This window comes from Siphateles boraxobius, unplaced genomic scaffold, assembly GCF_051911475.1.
Source record: "Siphateles boraxobius isolate OS27281-9 unplaced genomic scaffold, OSU_SipBor_1 16, whole genome shotgun sequence".
In the NCBI taxonomy this organism is placed as follows: Eukaryota; Metazoa; Chordata; class Actinopteri; order Cypriniformes; family Leuciscidae; genus Siphateles; species Siphateles boraxobius.
The window spans coordinates 13927981-13950944 of record NW_027508766.1 but is presented as its reverse complement, the minus strand read 5'-3'; the positions used below and the strand labels follow the sequence as shown (position 1 = coordinate 13950944).

Genomic DNA, 22964 nt, shown 5'->3' with positions numbered 1-22964 from the left:
TTTCACTTTGTAACTTCTTTTCTCACTCTTGGGGATGAATGTAAAATGGCCATTGAGCAAAGCATAGTCCTGAGTATTAACTTTTCGATATAAGATTTTTGTCACAAAATAGGGCCTAAAAGTCCACCATTGGGGTGCATAGCCTAGAAAAAGTTGATCTTTAAACGAAATATTATATGAGCCAAATGCCAATGAGACATGGTTAAATATAGCTTAACTTGATTTGAGTGATGCTGTTTTATAGAAATAATCATTGAGGAAACAAAGATTTGATTTTATAAATGATTAAAATAATAATAATTAAATTAATTTTGTAAAGTAAATTTATACAAAATAAGAGTAAAAAAAGCATATTTGAAAGTAACAGGATTACTTGCAGTTTTAGCCTAAATTAAGTGGTCATTTACACAAAATATTTTTCGATGTTGTAAATAAAACGTAAATAAAACGAAAAAATTCATGTTTAATTCAGTGTGGTTACTTTGTACATTGTAATTGTTTGTGAAAGTACAGTAACTACCAATTTCTGAGGGATTTTTTTTTCAGTGTTTATTTGTTTAATACATAATTTAATTTCAATTGCTTTGGTAACAGAGTTGGATAGTTAAGCTTCACAAAAGTGACGATTACACCAAAATGCTGAGATATTTTAATTTTTTTGGATACAGCCGAGAAGGTTAAAGGGCCCCTATTATAGATTTAGGAAAATTACCTATCTTGTAGTGTGTAACATAGATCTAAGTGAATGAAAACCCGTATATAAAGTTGTTGTCTCTCAAAAGTAAGAGTCGACTCTGTGTCAATTAAATTAATTGTTTTTCAAACGAGTCATTAGCCGTTTCGTAGTGACGTCAAGACGGAACATTAGACTATTGGCCGCTCCCAATTATTGCGCCGAAGACACAAGTGAAAACTTGAACACATTCAAATACTGTACAGCATCGTGTCGAGAAGGCGCTGTGTTCTACAATGCAAAGCTATAGCCAGTTTGTTTTCACTGCCCAGGGACGAGCATGTGAAGAGAATCAGTGGCTAACGATACCTCAGCAATAGCCTGAACCTTGTGCTGTGTTCCCATCATTTTACTTACGATTGCTTCACCAACATAAATGCTTGTTGTTACTGAAGGAAGGGTCAGTACCCAGTTTAAATGGATCAGCTTCTTCCTCCGTATCACAACCTGTAAGTATTATTACCAATCACAAGTGACTGGGTCATCTGACCAATCACCGCAGATTAGCGTCACGCAAAGGAGGTGTTTGGGAAAATGAATCGTTGAACGAATCATTTGGGAGTTGTTGAGCAAATCAGGTAAAAATAAATGCATATTATAAGTGGTTTTTTTTTTGTCCTTGCATGCATGTAAAACTGTTTTTGGGGACTCCCAAAACAAAAATAGGAACATTTCCTTTTATAATTTTATGGTGAAGGAAACGTTATTTGAAGTGTTTAAAATCCCCTACTTTTAGTTGTTCTAACATCTCTAGTAGTTTTCTCAACAAAAAAAAAAACATTTAATGCTTTAAAAAGGGACACCACAGAGTACCCTATTTATGGAAATTGCTTTTTAATTTTTGTGCATTTTTGTGTTTCTTTTCTCTCTTATTCTTTATTTATTTATTTATGAGCTAATGAGATAACCCCACAAGTAATATGCATGCATTTGAGATTTTTTTAAAATCATGTGGCATGATGACTTCATCCCAGTCCGCTTTCAGCTCCTTCGTTATTGGAAATCCAAGGTTATGTATACCTCATTAAGCTAAAAATCGAGAAAGCATGCTAATTATGCCAGGTTAAAGCAGGGAGAATAAGTTGAAGGGGGTATTCCTCAGAGAGCCTGTGTTATGAAGACGATGGAGCTGAACTTCCACTGCATGTTGGTTTCATTAGATCCTCTCTTCCTTCTTTTAGGCACTTCTGGTAGTAGTGTTTCTTTTCACCCCTTTGTGAATGCATAATCGATTTTCAGATGTACTTTTTTTGTACTAGCTCTCTCCCATTCCACTGTATCTCTTTCTTTTTATAATACTCTTTTCCCCATCCCTTCTCAAAGCAGCGGCCATGCTTTCAGAGTTCAGTGTTGATCCACGGCCTTTTAGTGCTACATGTTGTTGAACAGCTAACGATGAAAGCGAATAGTGTAATACACTCTTGAGTTAGCCATGTTGGATTTATCGCTTGATAACTGTGCAGAAAGTGCTGGAGCTTTGAGAATGTGGGGAATGAAAGTGCTTATGCAATCTTTTATCTTCAAAGCTGTTTTTCTTTTTGCGGAGCCATGCGCTAGGGGTAATTGCAAAAGTATGAGGCCCCTAGGCTATTTGGGTTAAGTGTGTTTGCTTTGAGTATTTTAACTTCACGCATTAGCAATCAGAGAGGTCACAATTAGATTTAACACTGTTTTTAGGCTTCATTATGCCTCTGTGTCAACAGCAGAATAGATGGGCCTATCTTTCTAAAGCATCATTTTTAGAAATGCTAGCAGGCACTTTCTAATCTATGCTTTTCAGTGTTGTATTGTTTTGTGGATTATTAGAATTGTTTTACTAGGAATGTTTTGTGTTCTCTGATCCCTTACAAAAAGTTTTGTGGTAGTGGCGCAGTGATGGGGAAAAAGAAAAGCTATACAGTTGGCATTGAAATTATTCAACTACCATTGCAAATCAGGTTTATTGGCAAAATTTACAGACTTCCAGCTGTTTGCAATGAACAAATGAAACAAAAGTAATTTAAAATTGCTCAACACAACAGATGTTTTAAGTGGTTTACCCAAATTCAACTGAAAATGCAACTTTTAATGACTTCTGCAGTCTCAAAATTATTCAACCCCTTCATGGTACGCATATTTAGTAAAACACTATTTTGCTGTTATGACCTGCTGCAAATGAGATGTATAAACCAGACATCACTTTCTGGCAGCATTTCTGAGTAATCTTAGCCCATTCCTCATGAACATTGGCCTCCAGTTTGTGTGCTGCAACCGCCGCCTTCAAATCTCACCAGAGGAACATTCAGTGCTTTCGCTATCTTTTTGTATACTGTTCCTTGTTTGTTAATGGCGACGATAACTTCTCTTAACTTTTTGGACCATTCTTTTGACTTAGCCATATTTCTAACATGCAGTCAAACGTGACACTCATCAAACCTAGCCAGTTCAGATATTGCATGTGTTCTAGCTCAAGCACACCTGGCGCAACTATTGTCCAAATCCTTGATTTGTTGCATCAGGTGTGCTTGGGACAACACCTGTTTTGCAGATTTGTGCTGTTGTGAGGGATTCTATTCAGGCAGTTGAATAATTTTGAGACTCTAAGTCATTAAAAGTTGCATTTTCACTTAAATTTGGGGAAACCACTTGAAACATTTGTTGTGTTGAGCTACATTAATTACTTTTGTTTGATTTGTTCATTGCAAATAGCTAAAAGTCGGTAGATTATGCCAATAAACCTGATTTGCAATGGGGGTTGAATACTTTCGATTACAACTGTACATACACTGATGAACCAAAACATTATGACCTGTCATATAGGGCTGTGTATCAGCAACAAAGTCACGGTACAATATATATCCCAATACAGAGGCCACGATATGATATATATCACGATTCGGGTCTGAACTATAGGGCCATTGCTAACTATAGGCAGAGAAGGCAGTTGCCATCTGTATTATGAAGGGCCTCTGTTGCACATAACAATATAGGTAATGGCATAGGTTTTATGTTAACATTTGGCACTCTCCATCAGGCACAATATTCTGATCGTTTATTTCTTGCTTTTTAAGCCCATAAATAATAATGCACTCGTTCTAATATATTAATAAAATCATCTTTACATTGTGTTAATTTGTGGAATAATCAACTACCAGCACACTCTCTACATGTAATACAAATTATTTAAAAAATTAGAAGCGTTCTAAACTAATGCGCTTTCATCACTGTAGCTCACACACTCTTATTCAGACAGTAACAGTAACTCACACAATCGCGCTGAGCACACACACAGAAACATTCAGCATCATAGAAACTTCTCAAAGCTGCTCTGCAAGTTTTATAAATAAAATAGCTTCACCACTGAAGAGGTACATTATCTTTCTCAGCTAGCAGTTGGTAACATTACTGTTTTTGAAGCAATTAAACTCACGTTTCACTGTTAATAGAGGAATCTCTCTCTTTCCCAGGCCAGTTAATGAACATAGACTTTTTACTTAGATGTATTACAATTTTCTGTAAATAGAATATCAAACTGAGATCGCTAAACTGCAAGCTTACCGATGTTTTCAGAAAGCCAGCACTTTTATCCACAGTGAAGACACATGAATAAAAGGTTGAGACAGGGAGAAATGGGCAGGAATTAAGATCTAAAAAATATTTTCAAGGGCCAAATTGTTATGGCCAGGCAAATGGGTCAGAGTATTTCTGAAACACAAAGGCCTGTGGGTGGCTCCTGGTCATCAGTGGTGAGAATTTACTTACAGTGGTCCGAGGAGGGACAAACCACAAACTGGCGATAGGGTGTTGGGCGCATCGATTCACGAGGGAAACGAAGGCTATCATGTCTTGTCTGAACCAATAGAAGGTCTTCTCTGGCCACACAAGTCACACTAATATTTAATTATGGTTATGGGAGGTTGGTTGTGGATGGTTATGGTTAACACCTACAATGGGCATGTGAGCGTTGAAACTGGACCTTGGAGTAGTGAAAGAAGATCTCATGCTCTGATGAGTCCTGTTTTCTTTTACATCACCATGACGGCTGTGTACGTGTACACCGTTTACCTGGGAAAGTGATGACACCAGGATGCACTGTGGGATGACAACAAGCCGGTGGAGGAAGTGTGATGCTCTGGGCAATGTTCAGCTGGTAAACCCGGGATCCAGCCATACACGTGGACGTAAATTTGACACATGCCATCTAAATATTGTTGCAGACCAGGTACATTGGTGTTCCCTGGTGGAAGTGGTCTCTTTCAGCAGGAGAATGCACCCATTTTTCAAGAATGGTTTAAGGAACATGATGAAGAGTTCAAAGTGTTGCCCTGGCCTCCAAATTCTCCAGATCTAAGTCTAATTGAGCACCTGTGAGATGTGCTGGACCAACAAGTTCGATCCATGGCTGCTCCACCTCGCAATCTACAGGGCATGAAGGATCTGCTGCTTACATCTTGGTGCCAGGTACCACAGGACACCTTCTGGAGTCTTTCAGAGTCCATGCCTTGGCAGGTCGGCAATATTTTGTCAGCACCCGGTGGACCGACAGCATATTAGGCTGGATAATTAAAGAGATTTGTAGTTTTACAAAACATTTATATGTCAAATAAATGCTGCTCAATTTTCTATTCACCAAAGAATGCTGAAAAATGTATCACGATTTCCTCAAAAAGCTTAAGCAGCACAACTGTCTTCAACATTGATGATAATAATTGCCTAATAATAAAAAAAAATCTTGAGCAGCAAGATATACAGCATTATATATGTACAGCATTATACTGTGTGTGTGTATATATATATATATATATATATATATATATATATATATATATATATATATATATATATGACAATAACTTGGGTAACAGGGTTGAATGGCTGAGCTGGATGAGTTGGCGCTCTTTGGACAAAAGCATTATATACTTTTTTCCAAACAGTGGCTGGCAAATACGTCAGTTATTCAGCCTCTTCCCCTAAAACACCATTAGTCCTAACCCAGCATGTTGTTGTTGTTTACCTCATCCACCTCAGCAGCTGTTTAGCAGCATCAGTACTTGGGCAAAAGCCAGGCCTCATTGTCCAGCCTTGGCAGAACAGTGGCATTCAAGTGGGTCACTTTGAATGAAGTCGGCTGGCCCACTCTCAAAAGAGCCCCTCAAAGGATGCTCATAGGAGGGAACAGTTGCAGTGGTCCAGTTATACTCTCGTATGCTCTCGGATCTCTGGTGGCTTGAAGTACAGTTGCGGAGAGACCGCTATTGCTGCACCAGCTGTCTGAGGAAGGCCTGCCAGACGTCCCAGAAGGCCAAAGTAAGGGGGACAGGAGAGGCGCTAGCCGTTCGCAGGCCTTGTACCTGCCAGATGGGGGGACGCCAGCCAAACGTATTTAATTGCATGAAGGGGAATGATGCGCATCAAGCAGGCCTGAGGTTCTGAACTGAAGGTCACAGCCAGTGTGCTTCTCCTGATAGGTAGAAAGACTTCTGCAGGTGGTGTATGGAAAGCCCTCAATGCTAAAGCTTTCAGTCTATTCAAAAATGTTTCATTGGATCCAAACTACTAAATTAGAATTGGATTGGCTGAGGTTTTTGATGCCACTCAAACTGCAGGTGCAAATGGTGCTGAATGTAAAGGTAAAGAGTCACATGAGTTCAAGCCTGCCAATGTTGTGCCCTTGCTGAGAAAACAACAAGGCTTTCAAAGTGTGTGATGGCCAATCAGAGACGTCTTACGTTTATGTTGGAAAACATTCTTTTCTTGTTGGCACACAAAAGCTTTGGCTTCATGCCTTGCCTCACGCTCCACTTCAAGATACTCTGCACTAATATTGCCCTTAATATTCCCTTCATCTGTAGTTAAAGTGGAACTGTGAGAGAAATGTTATAATGAGATAAAAGGTAATAAACACAAATGCATCCAGTGTCAGACCCAAACAGGACATCAAACTGGGCAGTGCAATTTTATTGGGAATAGATGGCAGAATTTGTGTGGGGAAACTTTCTTAATGAGTTACAACTTGTTTATGCGTTCACAAGCCAAACTGAGGAATTCTCAGGCTTTATAGACGTCATTTTTTATGATCTTGACACAAAATGATGAACATATGTATTTTTATTTTCTGTAGATGGTCAGTTAAGACACATAAACACAGGAGAGCCGTTTGTCTTCAACTACAAGGAGGACCTACATAGATGGAACCAGAAAAGATATGAAGCACTGGGAGAGGTAATGTTTGTATTTGATAACATTTTATGTAAAAATGTGATGTATTATTTTCATAGATCATTGTGGGAACTATTTGTCCTTTAATTCAATAGTATAGAACATCTTTGATTAAATATTATATACTGTTTAGTGTTTATATAACTGAATATTGGTTTGACTGTTACTTTTATAATTATTTTATTTACAGTATTTCTCAAATGTTTGGGGTTAGTATTTTTTTTTATCTGAAAGAAATTAATATTTTTATTCATCAAGGCTGCATTAAATTGATTAATAGTGACTGTCAATACATGTATAATGTTACAGAAGATTTTTATTTTACATATTGTTCTTTGGCACTTTCTATTCATCAAAGAATAATAATAATAATAATAATATATATATATATATATATATATATATATATATATATATATATATATATATATATATATATATATCAAGAAAAGATATGAATAGGTTATAGGTGTGAATAGATATATAGGTTAGATATATAGATATGAATAGATATATAGGTTTCCACAATAATATGAAGCAGCAAAAGCAAAAAAAACAATTCAACATTGATAATAATAAGAAATGTTCCTTGAGCACCAAATCAGCATATTATAATAATTTCTGGTTTGCCATCATGGGTATAAAATTACATTTTAAAATATATTAATATATATATATATATATATATATATATATATATATATAAATTTTAAATTATAATAATATTTCACAATATTTCCTGTTTTTTTGGATCAAATAAATGCAGCATTTAGTTAGTTAGTGAGTTTGTGAATGAATGAGTGAATGAATGAATTTCCAAATGTGGAGCTTGCAGCTTTAAATAATAAAAAATATTACACCTGAAAAAATTGTAAATTCATATACATGCACAAGACTTAACAGAACAGTCAGACAGATACTTTTTTCAAATTCACCACCACCACCAAAGTGTAAAACCATTGTTTTAGAGCAGTGGTGTATTGTTATTTGTATAGGCTGTCAATCATGGATTTTTGGCTATCTTTGAATAGTATGGTTTCAGTGATCAGATCACAAGACATTTTAGACCTGGTGAATGGGTGTGACTAGGGTCTCTCTGATACATTATTGACCATCTTTTATCATGTTTTGTCTGACCAAACTCTGCTGAGCCCTAATTTACAGCACACTCACTATTCACACCTTCACGCTTTACCAAGCATTACTTTCCCCAACCTCGTTCTACTGTCACGCTCCGGGGCTGTTTGCATGTTGCAGGGTTTAAGAGTGTTGATTGTTTATATTCTTATGTGTATCACATGCTGGCTTATTCGAATATGTGTTTGTACTTGCGTGTCTTCAGGATTTCTGGGACGTTTCTTTTTCTACTGTAGCCTTCATGTACGTGGCTTTGAAAGTTCAAATGCAGTTTGCTTGAGTCTTAAGTTAATTTGTGTATACATGCACTTAATTATCTTCGCTCATTTACATCTGGCTTATTTGGCTTTATTTGTAGTGCGTATTCGTTTGATGTTCAAAGAAAAGAAATGGACTCTTTTAGGATTATGTGAGTGTTTTATTTCTGGTCCAGGTATGATCCTATGAGAAATGTCCCTTAAAGAACAAAAAACACACAAAAAAAAACTTTTCATTGTATATCTGTGTACGTGGCTAAAAACATAAAGCAAAAGTTTCTGAGCAGAACAGCGGGTGACCAGATTTCATGTACTTCTGTTGAGTGAATTCAAAATAGACTGGAAGTGAAAGCAGGTTGCATTTTGTGATATTGTTTTGAGTGTTAAAGGATTCGGTTGAGTTGAATTCGGTTGAATGTTAGATGCTTTTGTGATGTATGTGCAATATGGAGGCATGCAATATCAGATTGCTGTTGTTGCACCTGATATTAAAGTATCGTTTGTGGTAGCCTACATTCATTAAGCGGTATAGAAAGAAAATAGTAATATCTTATCCCTTAAGTCATGTCTAGCTACCCTGCATAAATATATTGGATGTACAAACTGTGCCAATGATGTTTATCATTGTTCTAAATTTCAACACAGACATTAGCAGTGTGATGCTTTCTCATTCAGTCTTTTGTAGTGCTGATACTGTTATAGTTGTCATGAACCCTATACACTGTACAAAATGATCTGGTCAATAAGTTATGACAAAATATGTTTTTACATTGCTTTGACACATCAAAATAAGTTAAGCAATTTTTACCTTTTTATATACAATAGATTCAACCCATTTTTAAAATCCGTCTAATGTAATTTAAGTAGAAATGACTAAAACATCCAAGTTGATTGTACTTAAAGAAAAAAATAAGACGGCAACTTTTTTTTGTACTGTGTATTTACACCACCACCAACAAAACAGAAAAAGCACTTAAACAATTAAAGATGCTGAACATTTTGTATATGCTAACCTAGTAATACTCGACTGTTTACTTCAGCAAGTGACTGTTTTTATTTACAGTGACTCAACTAATAGTTAGTCCAAATGTTTCGTACTATTATTCTGGGTTTATTGAAAGATATGAAATGGATGATTTCATGCAAGGAAGCTCTGGCAAAGACAAACCAACCTTTCAAAGAAAATGATTAAGAATTTTCCCCACAAAAGGACATATTGAAGAATTACTTAATTATGTTTTCTTGACCATTTACTCTAATAATACCGTTTTAGATTATTTTCAAAGAAATGTGACAAGGCCATTCCTTGGTATTGTTTGAAGTACCATCATTTAAATAACACGGTCACTGAAAATGATGTAAATAATAAAAATAATTCTGATAAAATTAGTCCTGTTTCTCTCCTTGGATGTACATTTACTTACATTTTTGTGCATACTTGAATAAAAATGATTAAACAGAAAAAAAATGCATAACTAAAAAGTGAAAATGTAATGTTTTTGATTATTTTGACATTGCATTCATGGGAGAATGTAGTACTCCACTATGTTGGGTACAGCAATTCTGAATCCATCTGCAGAATTTTTTTTTTTTTTTCTACAATCAGCGCATAATGTGACAGTGTGCGAATTCAGTGTGGGTCTAAGTAGCCATATTCCATACGGAGGCCAGATTCAGCTGAGAACTTGATTTCATCCTCTATCTGTCTATATCGTGTGTCTACGAATGGCGCTGTTGGTGGTGTGTGTCCCTGTGTTCCAGCGTTCTCAGATTTGAGTGTGAAAGTGGGGTACAGAAGTGGGCGAGAGTCTTTGTGTGACCGGAGGCAGCACCAGATGTCCAATTTGCACTTCAGCCGGGCCTGAATGAGCTGCTGGACCACAGGTTTACCCTGACAGGTTCACTGAGAGGGAGAGAGGGAGAGAGACAGAGAGACAGACTTTGTTCAGTCAAAGGCATCACTGCCGATATGGCTTGATTGTGATTTTAGGATTGATGAAGCGTAAACTTGTCAATTTCAATTTTAGTATAGGCTATTTCATTTTGGTTTGTATGACTATTGCTAATGCATTGCAAAATGAAAATAACAGTAGTGCAAATGCAGTAAACAAATGAAGCTAAAAAAATACAAACAATTACATTAAATAATTAAATTACATTTTTAGCAACTTAGCAACAATAGTTAAATGCTGAGTTTTACATCCAAATCTAGAAAGTACTAGATTGCCACTTACGTTGGTCTTGTTGAAAAATATGAAACAGAAGCCAGATTTCTTCAAAGAATGTAAGGAAGCTCTGGCAAAGAGAAACTCGCCTTTCAAAGAAAACAATCAAGTATTGAAGAAGTGAAACATTATTGTAAAGTGTTACCGGAAAATTAAAAAAAATGAGTGCGGATGAAATATAAATAAAAAATAAATAAGTAAACAAAAAATGACTGCAAGCAAGAAAGAAAGAAAAAAACATTGATTGTTTTCAGTGTGTTTGTTCTGAACACTCTCTTAACGTTGACTTGTACACCTGTGTGTTGCAGTTCGGTTTCAATTGCGCAACTGCAAATCCACAGCATCTTTAAATGCAATCTGCAAGCTGAAACTCAGGGTCATTGACTGTCACTCCATTATCTATTTCTATAGCCAACTTCTTCATTGTTCTCCTTGTCTCTATTCATATCACGGGGGGATCATCATTAGGGGGTATGTAGACACACGCATGCAAAAGTGTGAGATCTTTGGCTGGTTTGCATCACTGAACAACACTGGCAAGTGCTTTGCCTTAGAGGGGTGTGTGTGTGTATATCACCATGTTAGCTGGGGAGGGGGGTGGGGTGGGGGGCTGGGGGTGTTGGTCTTCAGATGTTCTGCCTGCATGTAATTAAGATTTCTTTTTTTTTTCTTCTTCTTTAAATTGTATGCAAGCGTTGCATAATGTGTGTCTTTCCTACCATAATATCAGGTGTCTGTTGCAAATGTGAGTCTCTCCCTCAATATATGCGAGTGTTTTGTTTTGTGTGTTTACCTGGCCAGTTTGTTGACCTCCCTGCCAGTACAACGCTGTTTATGCATTCATACTTTGTGTCTGACGGCGTGTGAGTTTGTGTGTGGGTGGCAGGTACTGTGTGGGTCCATGTTGGTATGTTCTCAGTGGGCGGAGGGTCATGAACATTATCTCTCTCACACACGCACACACACACACACACACACACATGCGCGCGCGCACACGGAGAGAGAGTAAGTGACTGTTCTCAGCGCTAGGTGACACAGTGTGGGCTTGACTCCAGATGGGAGAGCATTAAGCTGTTAATAAATGAGGATCTTTCTCTGCATCTGTGGAATGACAGACATACAGTATTCTAATGAAGAAGAGCTGCCCAGATGGCTTGATTTCATAGATAACTCCTCTTTTTTCACATTTTTATACTGGTTGGCTTTGTACTGTGAGTGTGTGAGAGAAACATTGACTCAGAAGGAGTATTTTGCTTGTAGTTTACTTTTAATTGATTGGAAATTGGATAGTTACATAAGAGAAGTCAAAATGGATCGGAAAGTGATGCAGGCTGGACTGTCTCTGGATTTGAACAAACCTCTTAACCGAATTTCATAACTTGTACTACAACACTTCGGCTAAAAATGAGTGACAAATCATGTTACTGTTTAAGTTATTTGTTTCATTATATGAGGAAACAATAATATGTCTTGTCCTGTAGAGACGAACAAACACACACACACACACACACACACACACACACACACACACACACACACACACACACACACACACACACACACACACACACACACACACACACACACAATACACACACACTGGTGACTGAAGACCCTTGCAACAGAATCAGTCATGTTTGTTTTTTTATGTTAAGAACAGCTCCCTATAAAAGTAAAACAAAATGCCATTCCTTCCTCAAAGGTTTGTGCACTTGATGTTCGTTCACCTGCTTCAAGAAATAAAACATGACTGTTTGCAGAGACAACATGAAATCAAAATCAGTACTGTTATAGTTAACTAAAACTATTAGATGAAATTAAATAAATTATCTTTATACTATGAACAACTTTTACTTCAGTTGTCAAGGCTCAATTTCTAATTATTTAGTTTAAGTACTAAAATTACTAAAACTAAACTTAAATAAAAATAAATTCAAGCTAAATATAAATATAAAATATAAATACTAATAAACAGCACTTAACAAAATTACTAATATTTAAACAAATTCAGAAAGACTGAAAATCTAAAAAGTGAATCCCAACAATTAATATTAATAATAATCAATATTAAAATTTCACTGATAAAAATGTACCTTTTCACATTCCTAATATATGACACTGGTCTCATTGGTATTCTAAAATAGTGTTATTTTAAAGTAAATGTTTTTGTTAGTTATGTTTAATTTTCAATATGCAATCAAATCCCAATTGCTTAAATCAAGTCTGAATATTTCTGTTTTCCCTCCAGTTTTTTTCCTATGTAGTAGCTGTTGATGCGTTATGGGACTATCGCATGAAGTGCGGCCACTTTCTTCCTCTGACAACAGCAAAAAAGTTAAATGTATAAAAGAGGAACAAGATAACAAAAAAAAGGGGAGTCCAACCGAGCTGTTTTATTACTGAACCCTCTCTTGTCATGAATCATCATTCACATCTCCCTCTTTTCTCGCCCCTTGTGTTTGTGTGTTTCTGTTTTGGGGATTTGTCTTGTCTGCATGTATTCTTTATTCTTGCCTTTTAATCTGTTGGCAATTCCCCGCACTTCCCTGCTGTCACTCCATCACTGTCATTATCCAAACATCTTTGAAGTCATTCATTCTGTCCTGCCCGAGTAGCTGTCAAAAGACCCTGTCGGTCGACTGATCCGAAGTCACCATGCAGCGGCTAAGACAAACACATCTTGCAGTATTGATTACCCTTCACTGTCCGTAGTCCAGTCGGCTCATTAGTCCGGGTCAGAGCGGGACCACCTGATAAGCACCTGTCCTCATCTTTCAATTCCCTCTGAGATTCCTGTCATGCAAGAGGTCAGAGTTTCATATGACGTTCCTCTTTTTTTTTCAACATGGAACACAAATGTCTTATCACCCGAGCGCTGAGGTCAGCCGGACGGGGGAGATTGAGTTGTAATACCTCCGTTGTGGGAGGTCTGTGGATTTTCTTCCCCTCTTTTCTCTCGCTTTATCGCTTCCCTTGACTTATTCTGCTCATCTGGGGGCCCCGTGAAACCCCTCCTCGTTGTTTGAAGAGGATTTCTGCCGCATGGGAGTTTACAAACAGATCAACTTTCTAAGACAACAGTGCACTTCATTAAGACCCTCAGCTGTGTGTGTCCACCTTATTGCTTGCCCACCCAGACAACACGCTCTGGTCAAGGCCACCGTGGCGTCTATGCCTTGTCTCTTTCCGTCCGTTCCTCCCACGCTCCCTCTTTTCTCAGCTGTGGTGTTGTGCGTGAGCTGGCAGAGGACGATGTCTGTGGGGGGATTAGCGTGACCCCCCCCCCCCCCCCCTTCTCATGTGTTCTGTCTCCCCACTGCTCCCCTGCAGATCCCCCTGCTAAGGCCTTTCCTTCCTCTCTGATCCTCCAGATCACTGCCGCCCTATCAGCAGCCTGTAAACAAACCCCCTCCTGGAGTCGGAGCCTGGAGCTGACCCTGTGTGGTCACCCATTGTCCTGTCTGAGACCCATATCATTGGCAGATGAGACATGGCTGTGTTTATGTATCTTATATGGGGGACTCCAGCAGTGTGATGTGTGTTTTAGTGCTTTGCTGGCTTAGAAGAAGATCGTATTGGATAGAATGGTGAAATAACAGTGAAATTGTGCATATAATGGCACCAGCCTCTCAGAAACCCATATCTGTCACCAGCTACCTAAGTCTTAAATCTGAATCTAACACAGAATCTGCACACATTTTCTACGCTGGTGTGTGGAAATCTGTGGAAGTGTACAGAATAGTTTTAAAAGGCTTATATAATGATTAATCAAATGTCAGTGAACTATTAAAACATACTGCAAGTCTCAAGTTAGGTGTGGGGGCTTTTGGTCGAGTGCTGTGTTAGGAATACAAATTGTACATTTTAATGTTCTTAATTAATTGAAATGGCTCAGGATAAATGGCCAGAATAATTTTGAGACTGCGTAAGTCACTAAAAGTTGCATTTTCACTTGAATTTGGGAAACCACTTGAATCATTTGTTGTGTTGAGCTAATTCAATTACTTTTGTTTGATATGTTCAAACAAATCGCTCCCTGGGCTCCACATCATAATGGCTGCCCACTGCTCCGGTTGTGTCACGGTTTGCAGTGTGTGTGTGTGTGTGTTCACAACTCACTACTCTGCTTCTAATGCGTGTGCACTAACTTGGGTGGGTTTAACAGAATTAACCGAACCGGTGTTTGATTTATGTGCAGTGTGGAATTCTCTAGCTGTGGATTCCGACCCACCATCAGTTTTCTCCCGCCCAATTTCATTCCAATTAAAAAGAAAAGAAAAATAGAAAGAAAAACTCATTCTGGGTCTTCTGTTATAGTGTGCACTTTACAAGACAACACTCCTCTCCAGCGGATCTGTGATCACCACCCTCATCACGTTTAGAGGGGGAGGTGAGGAGCACTTACCATTCTTACCTGCAGGGTTTTCATTATCAGACTAATAAGACAATATTAATTATGCGACAGCACTGTGCTCTAATTACAATGACAGGCGATCGTGCTCTCCTTTCCATGTCAATTTATCTATAGGAGGGCAGCGAAGGCAAACACTAATATTCCATATGATTATTTAGGATATTAACTGTGAGAATTGATTCTCGGTATATACGCCTGGGGGAACTCCCTCAGAGACCGCTAGTAACATGCAGATCGTTTGAAATGTTGAGGTTCAGCAGTTTTGATTGCATCACCTGTGAAGGATGTATGAAGGAATGAACTATATAACCCCAATGTTCCCACCACCGAACATGCGCTTTGTATGAATTCTACTCACGGGGTGCTCTGTGAGTCTGGGGGCAAGAAGTTAAACCTGTGAAAATAATCTTGTCTGAATACTGCACAAATAATGTATGAACTATTCAAAGTTGTTTTGTGAAGGCTTAAAAAAAAATAGCCCAGAGCTGCTCAGGGATTGTTTGGGGGCATTGCTCAAAGTCTCAATGATGTGAACTGTGCAAACTCCGCATGAGTCACATTTTCTTGTCTCCTTTTTTAAATAAATAATGTCTTTGTAAAAAGATATTGATATAAATTAAAAGACTCTTAAACCAAGGTCTTTCCACTCAACAGTTGTTTAGAGATGTGGTTACTGGATGTTTTCAACCATTCAGATGGATGTGTCTTTATAATCTTTCTCATACAGTGATTAACAAGTGCTTGACCTCGGCTAATCTTTCATTTTTTTCCCCCCAGACAAAGTGATTTTGTATTTCCTGCAACTAAAAATTAATTTCCTAAAGATTCCATGAAGTCACTGTTAGCCCTGATTTGTTTTTGGTTCCCAGAGACCAGTTATGGATTTTAGCATAAAATGTCTTTTTGTCCTCTAGTTGTTCATTGGAAGCAAATGTAATATGTAGATATTTTTTTAATTTAATATGTTTTGAGTGATGTCGGTTTATATTTTATAAATCGAAAGGATTTTTTCCCCCCTACAAGTTAACGGACATGTCACTGTCTAAAATGTGATCAAAGAAACCTGTGTTTCTTAAGCAGAAAATCAGCATATTAAAAAAAAAAATTCTGAAGGATCATGTGACACTGAAGACTGGAGTAATGATGCTGAAAATTCAGCTTTGCCATCACAGGAATACATTACATTTTATGATATATCAAAATAGAAAACCATTTTAAATTGCAACGATTTCATAGTGTTACTGTTATTACTGTAGTTTTCATCAAATAAATGGAGCCTTGATGAGCATGAGACTTTCCCCCCAAAAACACTACAAAATCTTACTGACCCCAAACTTTTGTTTTATTATATTATATTATAAATTATTTTTGTTGTAGTAATATATAATAGTATATTTTCTTGTTTGTCTGTAATGCATTGTTAAATACATTTACATACTAAAGGTGCTATAGCATTGTGACTTAACTCGAATGATCTACTTTCTGCTACCTCTATATGGAAGATAAGCTATTTAACTCTGGTATTTTCTTTTTCCACACCGTGATGTTAGCATGGACAGTCCATGATGATGAGGGAACATGTTGCACACAACTAAACTCCTCACCAACTTTTTGTACACATTCACTCAAACATCTGTGAGAGTGAACAATCCATAGACCGTCACAAACAGAACCCACGCACCCTTTCAAGACCCCCTCATTCTCTTCTCTCATATATCAAAAGAGAAGCACCTGAGGCACTGAAGCAATAATGTAGTATAAATGAAATTTCCTGCAAGGCTTATTGATGTCATTAAACACAAGCATATTGCACTTCACAACCATTTTAGTCTTCATCAGAGAGCTTGACATTTAGTGAATTAGGTACTGTTGAGCTGCCTGTGTCTTCCTATCGTCACTGGTGTCGCCCCCTCCACCACGGTCTGTAGAGATATCCGTCATCTCATTTAGGCCCGCTGACCGCTGACGAGCACTAATATCCCTTTGCATTAGCTCATTTGAGCCTAATGTACTTTTTCTGTTTGCAATCAAATAAGCAATGGCTTAGGCTATGCCTTATGGCTTTAAATGAGTTGCAACCATTACGATTACATTATTACTCTGTCTAAAGGTTTCGCTTTTTTGTTTGTCCTGTGTCATGATTGTGGGTATGAATACATATGCACATTTGTTTTGTTGCATATGCAGTCACAGATCATAGTTTGATTGGGTTTTTAGTACCCCATTAATGTATTAAATTTGATGTAGTTTAAACCAGTGTTTCTGAAATGGTATTGCTTGTTTTGTTTGCTTTTGTCGACCCAACGCACTACCAAAAATTGGTTGTGCAAAAGTGAACGAAACTGTAATTTGATGATTAGTTGTGACGTGTTTAGATGCTGTTGCTTCCTTTTGACAAACGTGTATTTATAGTTTAAGTGTTGTTTTGTTTGTATTGTACATTTCCTTGTATTCAGTGTCATGCTATTGGCAGCCAATAATTCACAGCACAATTTATAAAACATTTAGAACGAATCTGCTGTCAGTTTACCATTACATTGCATTTTATATATACAATTTATATAATTAGATTAAATTACACATCCGACCGACTGGACCTATCAACTTTTTTAGTATATTTTGGAAATGCAAGAAAACTTGCCAATGCGATAATCTCAAAATGTCCAAATAACACGCAGTTAAAAAGCCTGACCAAAATATCCATCAGTCTATGATTGATTGTAAGTGATCTTATATTTAATCTATTCTGAGTTGTATTTTCTTTTTTCCTTGCCTAATTTTGATCATGCTTTTTAAGATCATGTGCATCATGTCCATGATGGCATAATTTGACTAGTTTCTTTCTGCAGGTTGAAGCACAAAAGACATGAGGATGGTTTTCTCCTCCTTATAAGACTATCATTACTATGCACAATGATATGGCGTCACATTTTATTTTTTTTATTTGCCATTATTTGTTTCGCTGTTGCTGATTTTTTTTTAGTGCCTCAGTTGAGGACCGCTGGTCTAGACCATGCATATCACGCTGACTTCTCCCTGCAGATCAAGACCTCACACATTTATTGACACCAGCACAGCTGACAGTCTCAGCCGTCAGACACGGATACATCTCCACCACCTTCACGCCTCATTCCAGTGGGGCATCTGTTAGTGCCTCCACCCGGGTGGGCCATAAAGTGCTCACGGAGTTGGCATAACAGGATCAGGGTGCCCTGGAAAATAAGCCCCGTCACACCGGGGCTTTTTTGCTGACCGCTGCCAAATCACAACCACCATAAAACATCTCGTCTTAATTGGTGCATTTGTCATCCACGTCTTAAAACACTGTAGTTTCAGCTGTTGCAGATCGTGAGCAAAAGCAAAACAAGAAAGAAATGCTGAAAGTGGTTGATGTCACTGAACCATGAAACTTTTGGCCCGGGGTTAAAAATGGCACTGTGTACACGTTCTTTAGCAATTTAGCTGCAGGGATAAACATACCTTACATCAACACGCTGTTTGTACTCTAGATTTGCCCCGCTTTAGGCTGACAGAACCCGTACACTCTGCTCTCTGTGCTGAACAAGTGAAATCCAGACAGTTCCAATTATCTCATTCACTGAGGCTGTCTAGAGTGCAACTGCATGTACTTTGCATATATGCAAAGAAGTGTGATTGATTCTAATTGTCATAAATGGAAATACTGTGTTTGTTTTTTTAGGCCAGTATAGGTTCTGCATTAGTGTTTTACAAAGTGCAATTGTTTGATCATACCAAATAAGTACATCAAACCACACAATGGACCTTTTTCACAGACTGTTTATATCACTATACTGTGTGTTATATTACCTTGGCATTAAATTACAGAAAACAATTTAATGCTGCTGTTTCTAATACAATGGTCCATCTAATATTGTGAAAAGGGTCCATCTAATATGCTTTAATAATTCTCTTCAGTGCTTTTTTTTATGTTCCAACCAAAGTTATATTTTAGTCAGTCTTGTTCTAAGCTAAGTGGAGCATTTTTAAATTGCTTTGAAAGACTTATAAAGATGTATCCTGTCTCCTGTAGATCATTACAAAGTATGTTTATGAACTCTTGGAGAATGATTGCAACCTGAAGAAGGAGATCCTTCCCGTAAGTTATGTATTTTTTCTTCTTTAAAAACTGTTTGAATCTAAACAGAATTATTGTGAAAGCTGATGCAGTTGTGCTTTAAGAATGCAGTGGTCTAAAACTAAGTTTTAAAATGATAATCTTCAACACTTCTCAACTCTCCGGGAGACAATTGCATTTGTTCTAATGGTAACAGTGTGTACGCTCAAAGAGATTCCTAAGGTGTGGTCACTGCATTCATATGAGCAATAATGTTATGATTTCTAGTGCGCTTTTTTAAGAGGCGTATCATTAAACTACACATCATTTTTGATAGCGGGTGTTTGCACTTGGTAGAAATAGAATTTATGTCCTTTTAAAAGCACTGTAAATTACTCTCCATAAATCACCTGAACAATGCTGGCACAGACTTTTATGAGCTGTTTTATTTGTGGAGTGTATTTACCAGATGATGTTCTTGGAGTCTGTATTGTCTTTCAGAGAGTTTCATGGGCACAGCTACCTGTGACCAACTGCATTTAGTGCTCAATCCATTTGTCAAAGTTAATTTTAAAGAAGACTACACACAAAATGCATTGTGGTATTTTCTATTGTATGCTTTTATGAGCCTGCCACATAACTGATCACCACACAGGAAGCATACGCATGCAGAAGTCAAGATGGTTTTGTTGAAGTGTAATGAAGTCATCAGACAGAGACAGACAATGTTGACTTTTCAGCAGCTTGGCAGTGTAGCTCAGCATTGAGTGCTGTTCATTAGAAATGATTCCAGGCTCTGACTCACTTCGGTGTTTCTGAGTGTCCTGCCCCACTTTAATAAGAGTAAATATAGTTGTTGATTCATCAGGGGGCAGACAACACAAAAACACCTTTTATAATCAAATCGAGGTTCACAGAGTTTTGCAAGTTTGACTGAATGTAATGGAAACATGCTTTCTTGTTTTACTTATTCACAAGCATTGGACCACGTTATTTGCTCCAGCATTTTGGAATGCCGTGTGAACTGTAGTTTCAAAGTGCCCTAAGTATGTTCAATAATACAACAGAGACCATTTCCAAAGCGCAGATTTCATTGGCCGTAATCTTGTTCCCTTCTATAATTGGCGACTAGTGTCTCTGTTTGGTACTGATTATAATATTTATATTCCTTCAGGTCGATGCGACTGAGGATGAACCAAAAAGCTTTATTTACGTGAGCGAGGATGCCCTCACTAACCCGGAGAAGATCATGGTTCTCATCCAGGGCAGTGGAGTGGTAAGGGCAGGCCAGTGGGCTCGACGCCTCATCATTAATGAAGACCTCAACAGTGGGACGCAGATACCCTTCATTAACCGTGCCAAAGAGGTGGGTTTTAGTTTGTCTTCATTATGTTTCTTTTTTTCTTTTTAATGGTTTAGCAAAGGAACTATGTAAACATTAGTTGTTTGTGCTAAAGTAGTTTTTTGGATATAGGTTGGGTTGGCCCTTGGGCATATTTAATACACTTTCATTCCAATTAGTGTGTTTTATCAATTATGAATTTATATGTCTTCTATATAGAATACCATTTGAATAATTTAAGAAATAAGTCTTGTATGCACACTAATTCTGCATTTATTTGTTTATTCAAAAAAATCATTTTATTTATTTATTTATTCCGCAAGGACACATTAAATTGATTAAAAGTGGCAGTAAAGACATTTTATAATGTTACAAAGGATTTCTATAAATATATTTCTACCAAATTAATTGCTTTTCTATTAATACATTTACAAAGAATCCTAAAAAAAATGTATCACAGTTTTTTTAATAAAAATATGAAACAATAAAAACTATTTTTTTACATTCAGAATTGAACAGTAAATTAGCATATTGGAAAGATTTGAAGGATCATGTGACACTGAAGACTGGAGTAAAGATGCTGAAAATGCAGCTTTATCACAGGAATAAATTACATTTTTAAATATATTAAAAGGAAAATAGTTATTTATTTTCAATTGTAATACTATTTCACAATATCGCTGCGACAACACTTTATTTTAAGGTGACGTAGTTACACGTTACTACTTGTACTTACCATAGTAATGACAGTAAATTATGCATAATTACAAGTAACTAACCCTAAACCCTAATCGTAACTCTATAGTAGGTGCAAGTAGTTAATTAATATTACTCAATACTTATTTGAGTAGGTACAATGTAACTGTCACCTTAAAATAAAATGTAGCCATTACGGTTTTAACTGTATTGTTGGTCAAATAAATATAGCCTTAGGGCGCATAAGACATGAGACTTCTTAATTATTCTTAATTATTTCAAACTTTTAACCTGTAGTGTATGTTTGTTGTAGTTAATTGATATTGCAAATTTAAAGCATGATGAGTTTAATTATTAATATTGATTTGTTTTTATTTCTTTTGTTTTTTGTTATTTCATCTGTGGTTTGGCCTTTGATTGTATTAGCAGGGTGAGTAAATATGTGAACTACTAGCCTGACTGAACCAGTAGATTGTATAATTTCAATGAAAGTGATATCACATGCATGTAGTCTGAGCGACTGCTGCATCTATCTCTATTTCCTCCTCTGTATCCCTCTTTACTCTCTCCGATCCATAGATATTTATTTACCCAGCAAAAGGAGCTGTTTTGCTGCTACGTGTGTACTGTGTACTGTAAACTGTAATTTAGATTTTCATTTCTTTTCTCTGTCGGAGGACGTATCCCCGAGTGGAGTTATTTCCGTCCATCGCGGCTAGTCGTTTGTCACGCCGCCCGCCGCTACCTGTGTAATTTCATCGGCCCGTGCGTTCAAATTGACTTAAGGGAGATCTCCCTCGCTCTTCCATCTAAATGTCATAAAACACACACACACACTCTCACTCTCACACTGATGTCTGCAGGCAAAGTCACTTTTCGCACAGCGCCGGGAAAAGACGGACAGGGACGGTGAGTTTGTGTGTGCGGGAGACAGTAAGGTGGCTTATTGCATTTGTGAAGAGGCTTGTTCTGGGGGGCGTACCGCGCCGGGTTAGACGGAAAGAATGCACGCCGTGCTGTGCCGGCCATTTATCTTACTAAATAATGACCCCTGCTTTGCTGTGACATCATCATAATAGCATTTACAGGAAGAGAGATTCCAGAGTTTGTTGCGTGTGTGTCAGTATGACAGAGGGAATGTGGCTGTCACTTTGCAATATTTGTATTGCTGAAAGGGTGCGGATGCGCTGTCTGATTCTTCATGTGACGGCTCGTGTTTGTGATTTCCTCTGTGATAAACAAGGCCACCTGAGGCCATGTGCCGAATACGCTCTGATCCGAGATCAGTCTGTTCTTTTAGCCTGTGAGATGTGCTATTCTGATGGGAATTGGTAACATGCTCACAAACAGATTTCATTGCTCCCTGATCTGTCCTGTGAAGCTTAATTAAAGATTTTGGTGTAGAAATAAGATTGTAAAATAAAGCAGGTTGATTCTGAGTTGCTCATACCGGAGAAAACGCTGAAGTTCTCAAAGTAAGATGACTCAGCCGGGTCAGATGAGTACTGCATCGGTTTTTGAAGACAGGCCAGATATAATCAATCATTTTGGAAATCAAATAAAAAGAGAGAGAAAACACACAGAGTCCACTGAGGACAAGGCTACTAGACGTTTGCTCCAATAGAAGGCAAGTAAGATTTCTTTTTAAAGATTTTTTTTTTTCAGTAAGGATGCATTACATTGATATGTAACACTCACATTACAGTACTGACTTTCTATTCATCAAAGAATCTTCAAAATATGCATCACTGTCTCCACATAAATATCCAGCTGCACAACTGTTTTCAACATTGATGATAATAAGAAATGTTTCTCAAGCAGCAAACCAGAATGATTTCTGAAGGATCATGTGACACTGAAAACTAAAGTAATGGCTGCTGAAAACAC

At 37.4% G+C, this 22964-nt stretch overlaps 1 protein-coding gene across 3 annotated transcripts in view; it reads left to right on the top strand.

Moving 5' to 3' along the window:
- arb2a (ARB2 cotranscriptional regulator A) overlaps nt 1-22964 on the top strand; it is a 189623-nt gene that overhangs the window by 2422 nt on the left and 164237 nt on the right. For 2 of the 3 annotated variants that reach the window (XM_077231657.1, XM_077231658.1), the window contains exons 4-6: nt 6834-6934; nt 19016-19081; nt 20214-20405. In XM_077231657.1, coding sequence (XP_077087772.1) covers nt 6834-6934; nt 19016-19081; nt 20214-20405 — 359 coding nt within the window. The remainder of the gene's footprint in view (nt 1-6833; nt 6935-19015; nt 19082-20213; nt 20406-22964) is intronic. The other variant, XM_077231659.1, reaches the window with a different exon arrangement.